This window comes from Oncorhynchus nerka, linkage group LG15, assembly GCF_034236695.1.
Source record: "Oncorhynchus nerka isolate Pitt River linkage group LG15, Oner_Uvic_2.0, whole genome shotgun sequence".
Classification (NCBI taxonomy): Eukaryota; Metazoa; Chordata; class Actinopteri; order Salmoniformes; family Salmonidae; genus Oncorhynchus; species Oncorhynchus nerka.
In genome coordinates this window covers 36,735,314-36,749,573 of record NC_088410.1, presented here as the reverse complement: position 1 = coordinate 36,749,573, position 14,260 = coordinate 36,735,314, and the positions used below count along the sequence as shown (strand labels likewise).

At 43.8% G+C, this 14,260-nt stretch overlaps 1 protein-coding gene across 3 annotated transcripts in view; it reads left to right on the top strand.

Moving 5' to 3' along the window:
* The first annotated feature begins 81 nt into the window (after positions 1-81).
* The window catches only part of acox1 (acyl-CoA oxidase 1, palmitoyl), a 28,489-nt gene continuing 14,310 nt past the window's right edge, over positions 82-14,260 (top strand). The window contains exons 1-4 of one of the 3 annotated variants that reach the window (XM_029682171.2): positions 82-295; positions 1,000-1,159; positions 5,655-5,815; positions 10,482-10,589. In XM_029682171.2, coding sequence (XP_029538031.2) covers positions 187-295; positions 1,000-1,159; positions 5,655-5,815; positions 10,482-10,589 — 538 coding nt within the window. In that variant the 5' untranslated portion in view covers positions 82-186. Of the gene's footprint in view, positions 296-999; positions 1,160-5,654; positions 5,816-5,849; positions 6,515-8,719; positions 8,881-10,481; positions 10,590-14,260 lie in introns of those variants that run through there. The other 2 variants (XM_029682170.2, XM_029682172.2) reach the window with 2 other exon arrangements.

Sequence of the window (14,260 nt, the reverse complement as noted above, 5' to 3'; positions counted from 1 at the left end):
ATAACATGATTTTGTTTACCCGCCCCCTCTTCCTATTCAGCTATTCAGGAAGTTGTCAATAATTGGTCAGGCTCCAGTTAATGCAGTGCTGAACTTGGTTCCTGTGGTCCCAAGGTGACACAACTCATATTTATATTGCCACAAGCAACGTCGTCTTTTGTAAAGGGAAATATTATTTATTTCGCCATGAATCCTGACATAACTAGAGAGCGTGAGAACGCTACATTTAACGTGGAGAAACTCACACATATTCTGGACGGAGGCATCGAGAAGACCAAAAGAAGAAGAGAAATTGGTAAGGTTGGAATGTCTTGTTTTGTGTCTAACAAAACAAGTTGATAACTGGCTAGCTATCCGACATTAGCGAAGGTTGGTTATACATAGCCTAGGCAACCGATAGTGGCCGCTAGATCTGCACGGACACTATCGGCTGTCTTGGCCAGGTTAGCCAGTTAGTTATCTATCTGTTGTTGTAACAGTAGTTATGACCAGTCAGCTGTTCATAATTGTGAACTAATGACAAGATGAAGGCCATTTTTTGGCATTCATTGTAACTTGTGCATGCTGTTTACGAAATGCATGATGTTTGTGTAAAAAAGGCTCTGATTTGTGTATTGCCAGATAACATAGACAGCTAGCAGCAACCTTGCTAGCTAGAAAGTTAGGTTAGAGTCACTTGAGCCCATCATATAGCAACAGTCGTTGTTTGACCGACTGGCTGTTTGTATAGTGATGGTTGACCCCATGCAGGACTCATTATGGCATCATAATCAAAACAAATAAGACATAACATGGTATTATGTTGCCGATAGAAATGTAGCTAATGATATTAGACACATGTATTTATCCAATGGTAAAACTACACAATTTGCACATAATGTTCAACCTAGTCTCGCATGGCCACCCTTCCAAAATCTCATCTTGTGTGAGAAGCTTGGGTTTCAGAGGCTATGTTTACCCTGATGTCTTAACCCCCCCAATCTTCCATATCCTCCACAGAGTCACTGGTGATCAGTGACCCCGACTTCCAAAGTGAGGACCTCAACTTCCTGTCCAGGAGCGAGCGATACGATGCCGCCGTGAAGAAGAGTGCCCAGATGATCCTGAAGCTCAGAGAGTATGGGATCTCAGACCCTGAGGAAATCTACTGCTACAAGAGGTAAGGCTGAGACACAGACCCAGGCCAGCTACCTGCTATGGGCAGCAAGTAGCCTAGCGGTTAAGAGCGTTGGGCCAGTAACCGAAAGGTCGCTGGTTTGAATCCCAAAATATGGTGATATGCCCTTGAGTAAAGCACTTAACCCTAATTGCTCCTGTAAGTTGCTCTGGATAAGAGCGTCTGTTAAATGACGTCAGTGTAAATGCTATGGACCTGCACATCACAACTGGAAATGTGAAAATAGATATAGGGTTTTGTCCATAGTTGTCTTCAGCTAACCTGTTAGATGTAATGACCGATGCAGGTGAAAGTAATGAGAGGTGGGGAAATTAAGATCGTTTTGGGCTAGTTTTGTTGTCTACAAGCAGGATTTGGTTTCAATGGACTGTATGAAAGGGTTTGGGATGATCAAAGCAAATGTCATACTTCTCGGTATCCTCCAGTCATCACTCCTTAACACATTTCACGGATGTTTTTTTCTCTCTTAACATTTCACAGAAGGTTTTAATGGTTAACACAGCGTGACAAACATCGATGAGGTTTCTCTCATGCTTGTTTTGAGGTTTGAAGTGCAGGTGGCTGTATCGATGCTGCTTTGGACACACTGAAGCAAAACGCAGCATTTGCTGAAATTATGCAAACAGTCTCTAAGCCTTTCACCTATATGCTAAAGTCTTCTCCACACCCCATGGTAATGTATTGCCTGCTATTAGCCTCAAGAGTAATTGCATTGTCATCTTATGAGGAGTTTGTTGGTATCTTCCTGATCAAAGTCTGTAATATATATATATATATATATATATATATATATATATATATATATATATATATATATATATATACTGCTCAAAAAAATAAAGGGAACACTTAAACAACACAATGTAACTCCAAGTCAATCACACTTCTGTGAAATCAAACTGTCCACTTAGGAAGCAACACGTCCGTGGAGAATGTTCTGCTGCCTGCAACATCCTCCAGCATGACCGGTTTGGCGGTGGGTCAGTCATGGTGTGGGGTGGCATTTCTTTGGGGGGCCGCACAGTCCTCCATGTGCTCGCCAGAGGTAGCCTGACTGCCATTAGGTAGCGAGATGAGATCCTCAGAACCCTTGTGAGACCATATGCTGGTGCGGTTGGCCCTGGGTTCCTCCTAATGCAAGACAATGCTGGAGTGTGTCAGCAGTTCCTGCAAGAGGAAGACATTGATGCTATGGACTGGCCCGCCCGTTCCCCAGACCTGAATCCTATTGAGCACATCTGGGACATCATGTCTCGCTCCATCCACCAACGCCACGTTGCATCACAGACTGTCCAGGAGTTGGCGGATGCTTTAGTCCAGGTCTGGGAGGAGATCCCTCAGGAGACCATCCACCACCTCATCAGAAACATGCCCAGGCGTTGTAGGGAGGTCATACAGGCACGTGGAGGCCACACACTGCTCAGCCTCATTTTGACTTGTTTTAAGGACATTACATCAAAGTTGGATCAGCCTGTAGTGTGGTTTTCCACTTTAATTTTGTGTGTGACTCCAAATCCAGACCTCCATGGGTTGATAAAGTTGATTTCCATTGATAATTTGTGTGATTTTGTTGTCAGCACATTCAACTATGTAAAGAAAAAAGTATTTCATAAGAATATTTAATTCATTCAGATCTAGGATGTGTTATTTTAGTGTTCCCTTTATTTTTTTGAGCAGTGTTTATATATGGTGAAGCAATAGGGTACTGTAGTTTTATGCACTGTTACATAATTGCCTATGGGGCAAGACCCTGGCACTCTGCCATGTGGCTATAAAGGTTTATGTGCATGTGTGTTAGGGATGTGCACCCTTATTCGAATATCCGAACGCTGGTATTAGAATACTTGTGAGTATCATTTTTAGGGGGGGGGGGGGGTAATTCTAAACCTATTTTCAAGTTGTCACATGCACAAGTACAGTGAAATTCTTAACTTCAGAGCTCTACCCAACAGGGCAGTAATAGACAAAAAATAAACCCAACATGTAAAGTATTGGTCCCGTGTTCCATGAGGTGAAATAAATGTTCCCAGAAAATGTTCATACGCACAAAAAGCTTATTTCTCTCAAATTCTGTGAACAAATTTGTTTACATCCCTGTTAGTGAGCATTACTCATTTGCCAACATAATCCATCCACCTGACAGGTGTTGCATATCAAGAAACTGATTAAACAGCAGGATGACGTTTCAAATGATTAATTTAATGAAAGTTTTAATGACGTGTGACCTCCGAGAGCCTTCATGTATGTGTAACTTGTTTTATGTTGGCCAATCAAAGCGTTGATCTGTAGCAAGTAGAGAGAGAGAACTCACTAATGCAATGTAAGATGTAATACAATGATGGCATTAAAAGTGAGCAAAATGAGAAGTAGTAGACTTTTATTGTATAATCAAGACTATCACTATCAAATGCATCATCAAGTGAAGTTAGGAGGCTGTAGATTGTACAGAACAAAGCAGCAAGGATTGTTTTAAGGTGGAGATATGATTATTCTGTTGCAGTCATGCGCAATGTTCTTGGTTGGTCATCAATCGATAAGATAATTGAAAGGAACATACTTATTTAATTTAATAATATACATAATTTAAAACGGCCAAGTTCTATTCACAACAGTATTCAGTTGGTAAGAGACAGACATTCCGTAATACTAGGAATTGATTGTCCACCATCTATGCGTCTCAACAGAAAAGAGAAATAGGCAAAAGAACATTTCGATTTAGAGCAATAAAGAAATTGAATAAATTAACTGAGCAAACTAGAAACCTTTCAATATATAAATGTAAACATTATTTTAAAACAATTTAAATATAATACATCGAAATGTTGTGGGACTATAGTAGATGAAGAATCAATATTTTTTAGATTGAGTATTTATTGGGTCATTATGTTAGTATATTATGTATGTTTGTAATAGTGTGTTATATGTGGAAATGTGTTCGTATTATAAATGGTATTTTAATGTTTAAGGACTCTTGGAAGATTAGTCCAAATGGGGACTAAAAGAGAATCAAATCACCAAAATAATGGTCTGACTAGGCAATAATCTTTATTAGCCATCTTCCTCCGTCTGCTCCCTCCATTCTGATTACACACAAGGCCCATCAGTAGAGCGCCTGACTCTCCCTCACGTAGCAGTGCTCAGCTTAAAAAACAACATGTATATCAAATATCTGGATATCAAAAAAAAATCATCATACTATTCGAATAGTGAAATTATTTCCAAACCCATTCCCTAGTATGTGTGAGTCATGGAGTACTGCTGCAGGCCAGCACTATCTAGGTAGAGCAAAGGTCACATCAAGTTTAAAACTAGGTCACATCAAGGTTAAAACTAATTCACAGGCTATGCTATGTCATACCCTTTCACTTGTTCAAACTGCATATTTGCCTTATCCCAAGTCAAGTATAAAAGTCAGAAGTTAGTTACATATTAAAGGCCTCAGCCAGGAACCTATATTTTCTCTTTGTAAGTCTTTTAAAACATCTATTTCTCAATATGACAATGACGAGGCAAATCGGAGCACATTTCATAGTGAAACTAAAGGGATTGGGTTTGTCCAATGTCAACATTTTTCTAAAGTGTTCGATTCTCAGGTGCTTTTGTATCCTTTTTAGCCAGTACTTCTGAAAGTAGCGCTCACGAGCCAGAAGTAAGCCCCCAAAATGGTGTACTATGTCACATATGTGCACCACATCATTGCTCTCTGTCATTCTACTGTGTGTGCGCACGCGTCTAGCTAGCTATCACTCAAATAGTGAAGAGCTGAAGCCAATTGGCTAGAACTCTAATTGCTAGGGGGCTGGCCCATGTGGGGTAAAATGGCACTGCACAGCTTCATGTAGACAGTTGCTTTCAAACTAGGGATTTCATGGCTAATTGAGGTAAGACAGTAATTCTGCTCATAGATTATGCATGTATGAACTACACATTGACACATCTAGCCCAAAAGGGGAGTTAAAAAAAGTCTTAGTGGTCGTCTAAGACCCAGAGCGTGTCTTTAAAGGGATACTGCAAGATTCTGTCAATTAAGCAGTTTTCTACTTACCCAGAGTCAGAAACTTGTGGGTACTATTTTTATGCCTCTCCGTGCAGTATGAAGGACAGTAGATGTAGTTTTGCGAGCGAACGCTAACTAACGTTAGCGCAAAACTAGAAGTCTATAGGTACAGTAGCTTATGCTGGGCATACCTATAGACTTCCATGATTAATGACCAGAATCTTGCAGAATCCCTTTAAAAAAATAAAAAGCCTTGCTTTTACAGTAAGGTCATGTTGACACTAGTGTCAACCCTAAACCTGGGTCCTTTTAAGTAGGAGCGAAACACTTTGAAATGGAAAACTAAAATGCACATTCTTATTGGACAAGTTTAGGTAGAACCTCCCCTTTTTTTTTTTTAAACGAGTAAAATTACCACAAACCTGCTGAGTGGTCCAGTCTGTCGATCCGTTAACCTGTGTGTCTGTCCCCCTCCCTCAGCGTGTTTCAGGGCAACCATCAAGAGGCTCTGGGGCTCCACTTCAGCATGTTCCTCCCCACCCTGTACACCCAGTGTAACAAGGAGCAGTTCAAGAAGTGGGTCCCCCTGGCCGAGTCCTTCAAGGCCATGGGCACCTACGCCCAGACAGAGTTGGGGCACGGTCAGTCCCATACAGAGAATTTATAATAATGATAACGTAATAGCACGATTTATACAACAAAGTGCTTGTGCAATTGTTTTATATTTGGCCTGCTAGTTATGTTTGAATTATTGGAAAGGATGACAGGGATGCTTAGGGATGGACAGTTGTCGATCTTTGACGTAGGATTTTCTTTTAATATTGTTTTCAAATCATGGGTTTGACATTTTGATTGAAAGTGATTATGTGTAGGTGTTTGACAGATCACTGTAGTTGTTTGTAGACAAAATGTGCCCAAACAGTAGGCATAACTCAATAGTTATTAGCTAAACTGAATAGCCGAAACCAATATGCTGGATTCAATATGTCATGATTGCCAGTCTGTTTTTAGAGTCTTGATTTTCACCTACTCCCAATTTTCTTTGAATCTAGTCTACTCATTACAAATGATTAACCCTAACACTGTAGAATTTGGACATTTTTTTAAGCAAATGACCTAACATTTTGAATTGTGCATTTGAGTGGATGGATTTTTGTTTGGCTGTTTGTGAATGAATGGCTTGGATGAATGAATATAGGCCTAACAATTGTTCTTGTCTGTCGAAGTCTCAACTCATAGGGAAGGCACACGGTGTCCTGCCAAAGAACATGCAGAGTGGGAAGAGTTTCAGAGCCCTGAATATCCCATTGTTCATCTGAAAGCAGAGAAATCTGTGCGATGTAAGATAATTTTGGACATGCCAGATGTCTCTTGTTGCCAATGTTTCACCTCTATGAAGCTGCGACGTGGACATTATTCACGATCACGTAACCATGGCATTTCCATGACAATAATACTCCAGGGAATGTCCAGGACTGGCTGTTCAGAATATTCTGAAGGCCTGTTCTGTTCTGGTTCACTTCTTCTCACCAACTCACTAGCTAGGTTTCCATGAGCTTTTCAAGTGATTTTTATTTTGTGCCAACATTTAAAAAGTTTGCATAGAAAATTGATATATTTACCTGCTGTTGTGCGTTTCCATTTTAATTATTTAATTGTCAATAAAAAAAAACTGTTGGATTTAATGACCTCGCACCTCAACATTTTTTTTTCTTGCAAAATCCCAAAGTGTTGAATTAAAATGTAGTGGTCAGTGTTTCCATTTCCCAATTAGGAAAATTGTACATGAATAAATTGGCAACACCCTGTATGCCCTCTTACCCATCTGTTTCATGTCGCAGGTAGCCTGCGAAAGCCAGCATGGATAGAATGCAATAATGTACTAATATTTTCCATATTATAATAATTCGCATGTGCCAACGTATCGCGACTGTCCGTGCCATGGTGAAATTTGCACTCCTGTAGATGGGAAATAATTGGATAGTGAAACTTACCAGCCAACCAGAAAAGCAAGGTGTAAGAAAGTCAGGATAATCCTTTTCCTGCAAAGAAACATTATTTGTATAGTTACGTGACAACGTCACATGCCCGTGTACCTTCAAATTTGTGGCAATCAGCATTTATTCGAAAAACACTGGTTCCATCATCTGTCGCAATGAAGAAAGTTCGACAAAAGAAATGTCCACCTGTCGAACTTGTAAAAATGTTGCCGATCGGTGGAAAATGTCTCCTATATCTATTAATAATAATTAGGTAGGTGCTTACTTTTTCGCACATGTAAAAGTGTGTAAGAATGTGTGAATTGGAAATAAGTTTGTTTATTTTTGATTTCCCACTTCCTCTGACACCCTCAGAATGGGGTCACGTCCAGGGATCAGCCATTATTGACAGTGACCCTGGAGCAAAAGTGCCTTGCTCAAGGGCAGATGTGTTTCACCTAGTCTGCTCGGGGATTTGAACCAGTGACCTTTCGGTTATTGACCCAAACAGTCTTAACCAATAGGCGACCTGCCGTTTCCGTAACACATATCGCTCAGATTATTTTGCCAACATTACTTTTGTCAAATAATCTTGGGTCAATGGAAAACTGCCTATTGTCTTATCCTTAAATGCCCTTACAGCTGCTTCACCTTTCCTTATAAACCAAAGCAGGGGTAGGCAACTGTGATCCTGGAGTTTTGCAGGCACTTTATATTTTTGATTTAACCAACCTGGAAGACCAGGTGTGTGAATTTAGGAAATCACTGAATTAGTGCAATTGGTCAGGTGTGGTGCATACCTGGAACAAAATCGTGCAGTACCTGTGGCCCTCCAGGAACAGGGTTGCCTACCCCTGGACTAAAGAGTGCTTTAAAACTGCTAGTTGCACTGTACTAGTTGGTACCATTAGCATAGAGTATAATGTTGATTTATTGCTTGTCACACATTTGACATTTTCCTGCCTCAGGGTTGTGTTCATTAGGCCATGCAATGAAAATACTTTTACAATGTAAAGCTAAATTGGCCATTTCTTTTAATGGACCAAGTCCAGTTAATCCCTTCTTGTGTCAGTTTTCTTCCGTTGGGTGCCTAATGAACACAGCCCAGAATTTGCCAGTTAATTTGGCAAATAAATGAAAGGTTGCAACAGTCATGCATGAGAAGGTTATTTTGAATGAATGAACTTAATCAAACGTTTCTTGATTCAAGCCAGGTCTAAATGCAGATGATTCTATTCAGTTCTCCGCGGTCAGTTTGCATGACTAGCTCACAGTTGTTTTAATTTTTTATATGAATTCTTCCACCCTCCCCATCTATTCATCCATCCTCTCTGCCCCCAAAATGTTATTTACTAACACTTCCAATCTCTCATCTTTTCCAACCTTCTCTCCATTGTCATGTCCCATTATATTATTCTATGCCTAAAAATGATATTTTTTTCCTTGGCTATACCATATTTTGCATGCCCCCCCCAATGTCCTATCCTTCCTTTTACCATCTTCTCCCTTCAAACTACCCTCCTATCCCCTACCCCTTGCCCTCCTTGCCCCTTGTCCCTGCCCCAGCTGTGTGCACCGTGGGCGGGCGGAGCCGCTGGACCTCCACCTGGCAATGTTCCTGCCCACCTTGCTGAACCAGTCCAGTCCTGAGCAGATGGAGACATTCTTCATACCCGCCTGGAACCTGGATATCATCGGCACCTACGCACAGACAGAGATGGGCCACGGTAAAATGCCGAACAAACCGTACCTGGTCACCAACCTCCCGTCACCCACATGCTCTGTGGAGTGGACAAGAGATGCATGCCCACCCTCTTAAACATTTGAGTCGAGCCACCAGAGAACTCTCCCGTACTCGTTAGGGAATTTTGTGTAAAAACGTCTCCACCGACAAAATGTTTGTGTTGTTGAAGGTCCAATGCAGTCGTTTTTATCTCCATATCAAATTATTTCTGGGTAACAATTAATTACCTTAGTGTGATTGTTTTCAATTAAAATGGTCAAAAAGAAACAAATGGCCTCTTAGCAAAGAGCAATTTATCAAACAAGAATTTTGCTAGCACCTTCTGGGAGTGGTCTGAGTATGGAGGGGGATACTGAAAACTAGCTGTTATTGGCAGAGATGTTTGGTACTAATTTACTGCCTGATGATGTCACCAGGCATTCCAAAACTCCATTCCACCAAAAGAAGCTGACATTTTAGGCTGTCTTTTCAAACAGCTCTTGCACTAAAAGGGCATTATCATTTTCACAATTTCACAGTATTATTCCAGCCTCATACTGTGGAATTATAAATAAAACACAGGAATCATATTTTTCTCACACAATCTTGTTGCCAGCCACAGTGACCGTTCATGCCCACTTGTAAAGCCTCCTCAGTGACTTCCTGTCCAAAACAGGTACCCCCCACCACCTCTGTCCCTTTTGTCCCCCTTACTGTGTTTGGAAGTATATTGAGTTTAAAGACAGACAACCTATGTCCTTCATAACATGTAACCTCACTGTATAAACGTAATAGGGCTGTCAAACAATTAAAATAATGGAGTTGAGTTAGTGGCAGGCATACTATGTTTTGATTGTTAAGGAAAGAAACACAAAATATTCTGTATCAAAATGTTTCACCATAACACAAAAGTCACTGGAACGGTCTCAATGTTTAAGTAGGCCTACTCCCTCTTATCAATGTTCTTGAAGTTTAACAGTTGCCCACGTACACACTCAAGTACTGTTAACGCTTCATTCCTTCCCATTTCTAATGGGAGGGTTGACTATAGGAGGGCGGGGAAAGAACTGGCTCTATGGATACAAAGAGCATTTAAACCTGTCTGACAATGTTATGAGTTCCACAGAAAACTAACAACAGCTCAGCCAGGTCTGAGTTAATGTAAAATATAATACAGCTATTAGATCTAGCCTAGGCTTCTGACCCATGTTCTTCATGAACTAGTCACAAGCAGCTGCTACTAGAACTGGGATCATTTGCTTACATATTTTGACCTGAGAACTAAAACCGAAGCATAAAAAAGTCAGGTTAACTTTGACAGTCCTAAACCGTACACCTATGCAAATTGTAAGAAATAGATTGGATTTTATTTGGGTTTTGATCTGTCAAACACCTTCCACTATAGAATAGAATAACTTTTTTCCCATGAGGGAATGAGGTGGTTAAAAAAAAGTTAGAAGTTGCGTTAGTTGAGATTGATGGCTAGTCATTTTTTCAGTTTTGCACTGCATAATATTTGAAAACATCAATGTCCTCCTGCCGTAACTTAGTGATAACTTGGTTTTCATGTTGTTTGGGGGCCTTGGTGTCTTTCTCGTTGCCTAGGCACCCACCTCAGGGGGCTTGAAACCACGGCAACATATGACCCGGCCACCCAGGAGTTTGTCCTGAACAGCCCGACCATCACCTCCATAAAGTGGTGGCCTGGGGGACGTGAGTACACGGACACACTTTAGCTTCAGGGCCCATACACATACACCTTTTCTACATTTTGTTACTTTACAGCTTTATATTAAAATGGATTATATAGGTTTTTACCCCTTCAAATTACACATAATACCCATAATGACAAAGCAAAAACAGGTTCAGAAATTTTACATTTACATAAGTGTTCAGACCATTTACTCAGTACTTTGTTGAAGCATCTTTGGCAGCAATTACAGCATTGAGTGTCAGGTGGCTGGGGAGCGTTGCTGGACAGCTATTTTCAGGTCTCTCCAGAGATGTTCGATCAGGTCCAAGTCCAGGCTCTGCCTGGGCCACTCAAGGACATTCAGAGACTTGTCCCGAAGACACTCCTGCGTTGTCTTGGCTGTGTGCTTAGGGTGAACCTTTGCCCCAGTCTGAGGTTCAGAGTGCTCTGGAGCAGGTTTTCATCAATGATCTCTCTGTACTTTGCTACGTTCATCTTTCCCTTGATCCTGACTAGTCTCCCAGACTAGTCTCCCATTCAGAGGCTTGTCCCAAAGCCACTCCTGCGTTGTCTTGGCTGCGTGCTTAGGGTCGTTGTCCTGTTGGAAGGTGAACCTTTGCCCCAGTATGAGGTCCTGAATGCTCTGGAGCAGGTTTTCATTCAGGATCTCTTTGTATTTTGTGCCGTTCATCTTTCCCTCGATCCTGACTAGTCTCCCAGTCCATGCCGCTGAAAAACATCCCCACAGCATGATGCTGCCACCACCATGCTTCACCGTAGGGATGGTGCAACGTTTCGTCCAGAGTTGACGCTTGGCATTCAGGCCAAAGAGTTCAATCTTGGTTTCTTCAGACCAGAGAATCTTGTTTATCATGGTCTGTGAGTCTTTAGGTGCCTTTTGGCAAACTCCAAGTGGGCTATCATGTGCATTTTTACTGAGGAGTGGCTTCCGTCTGGCCACTGTACAATAAAGGCCTGATTTGATGGAGTTCTGTCTCCGGTAGCCTCTGGAACTGCCGATCTGCGGCCAACAAGGCAGAGTTCATCTCAGCCTATGCCTCCCTCCAGTCCCTCGACTTCTTGGCACTGACGGAAACATGGATCACCACAGATAACACTGCTACTCCTACTGCTCTCTCTTCGTCCGCCCACGTGTTCTCGCACACCCCGAGAGCTTCTGGTCAGCGGGGTGGTGGCACCGGGATCCTCATCTCTCCCAAGTGGTCATTCTCTCTTTCTCCCCTTACCCATCTGTCTATCGCCTCCTTTGAATTCCATGCTGACACAGTTACCAGCCCTTTCAAGCTTAACATCCTTATCATTTATCGCCCTCCAGGTTCCCTCGGAGAGTTCATCAATGAGCTTGATGCCTTGATAAGCTCCTTTCCTGAGGATGGCTCACCTCTCACAGTTCTGGGCGACTTTAACCTCCCCACGTCTACCTTTGACTCATTCCTCTCTGCCTCCTTCTTTCCACTCCTCTCCTCTTTTGACCTCACCCTCTCACCTTCCCCCTCTACTCACAAGGCAGGCAATACGCTCGACCTCATCTTTACTAGATGCTGTTCTTCCACTAACCTCACTGCAACTCCCCTCCAAGTCTCCGACCACTACCTTGTATCCTTTTCCCTCTTGCTCTCATCCAACACTTCCCACACTGCCCCTACTCGGATGGTATCGCGCCGTCCCAATCTTCGCTCTCTCCCCCGCTACTCTCTCCTCTTCCATCCTATCATCTCTTCCCTCTGCTCAAACCTTCTCCAACCTATCTCCTGATTCTGCCTCCTCAACCCTCCTCTCCTCCCTTTCTGCATCCCTTGATTCTCTATGTCCCCTATCCTCCAGGCCGGCTCGGTCCTCCCTCCTGCTCCGTGGCTCGACGACTCATTGCGAGCTCACAGAACAGGGCTCCGGGCAGCCGAGCGGAAATGGAGGAAAACTCGCCTCCCTGCGGACCTGGCATCCTTTCACTCCCTCCTCTCTACATTTTCCTCTTCTGTCTCTGCTGCTAAAGCCACTTTCTACCACTCTAAAGTCCAAGCATCTGCCTCTAACCCTAGGAATCTCTTTGCCACCTTCTCCTCCCTCCTCCCGAATCCTCCTCCCCTCCCCCATCCTCCCTCTCTGCAGATGACTTCGTCAACCATTTTGAAAAGAAGGTCGACGACATCCGATCCTCGTTTGCTAAGTCAAACGACACCGCTGGTTCTGCTCACACTGCCCTACCCTGTGCTCTGACCTCTTTCTCCCCTCTCTCTACAGATGAAATCTCGCGTCTTGTGACGGCCGGCCGCCCAACAACCTGCCCGCTTGACCCTATTCCCTCCTCTCTTCTCCAGACCATTTCCGGAGACCTTCTCCCTTACCTCACCTCGCTCATCAACTCATCCCTGACTGCTGGCTACGTCCCTTCTGTCTTCAAGAGAGCGAGAGTTGCACCCCTTCTGAAAAAACCTACACTCGATCCCTCCGATGTCAACAACTACAGACCAGTATCCCTTCTTTCTTTTCTCTCCAAAACTCTTGAACGTGCCGTCCTTGGCCAGCTCTCCCGCTATCTCTCTCAGAATGACCTTCTTGATCCAAATCAGTCTGGTTTCAAGACTAGTCATTCAACTGAGACTGCTCTTCTCTGTATCACGGAGGCCCTCCGCACTGCTAAAGCTAACTCTCTCTCTCTGCTCTCATCCTTCTAGACCTATCGGCTGCCTTCGATACTGTGAACCATCAGATCCTCCTCTCCACCCTCTCCGAGTTGGGCATCTCCGGCGCGGCCCACGCTTGGATTGCGTCCTACCTGACAGGTCGCTCCTACCAGGTGGCGTGGCGAGAATCTGTCTCCTCACCACGCGCTCACCACTGGCGTCCCCAGGGCTCTGTTCTAGGCCCTCTCCTATTCTCGCTATACACCAAGTCACTTGGCTCTGTCATAACCTCACATGGTCTCTCCTATCATTGCTATGCAGACGACACACAATTAATCTTCTCCTTTCCCCCTTCTGATGACCAGGTGGCGAATCGCATCTCTGCATGTCTGGCAGACATATCAGTGTGGATGACGGATCACCACCTCAAGCTGAACCTCGGCAAGACGGAGCTGCTCTTCCTCCCGGGGAAGGACTGCCCGTCCATGATCTCGCCATCACGGTTGACAACTCCATTGTGTCCTCCTCCCAGAGCGCTAAGAACCTTGGCGTGATCCTGGACAACACCCTGTCGTTCTCAACTAACATCAAGGCGGTGGCCCGTTCTTGTAGGTTCATGCTCTACAACATCCGCAGAGTACGACCCTGCCTCACACAGGAAGCAGCGCAGGTCCTAATCCAGGCACTTGTCATCTCCCGTCTGGATTACTGCAACTCGCTGTTGGCTGGGCTCCCTGCCTGTGCCATTAAACCCCTACAACTCATCCAGAACGCCGCAGCCCGTCTGGTGTTCAACCTTCCCAAGTTCTCTCACGTCACCCCGCTCCTCCGCTCTCTCCACTGGCTTCCAGTTGAAGCTCGCATCCGCTACAAGACCATGGTGCTTGCCTACGGAGCTGTGAGGGGAACGGCACCTCAGTACCTCCAGGCTCTGATCAGGCCCTACACCCAAACAAGGGCACTGCGTTCATCCACCTCTGGCCTGCTCGCCTCCCTACCACTGAGGAAGTACAGTTCCCGCGCAGCCCAGTCAAAACTGTTCGCTG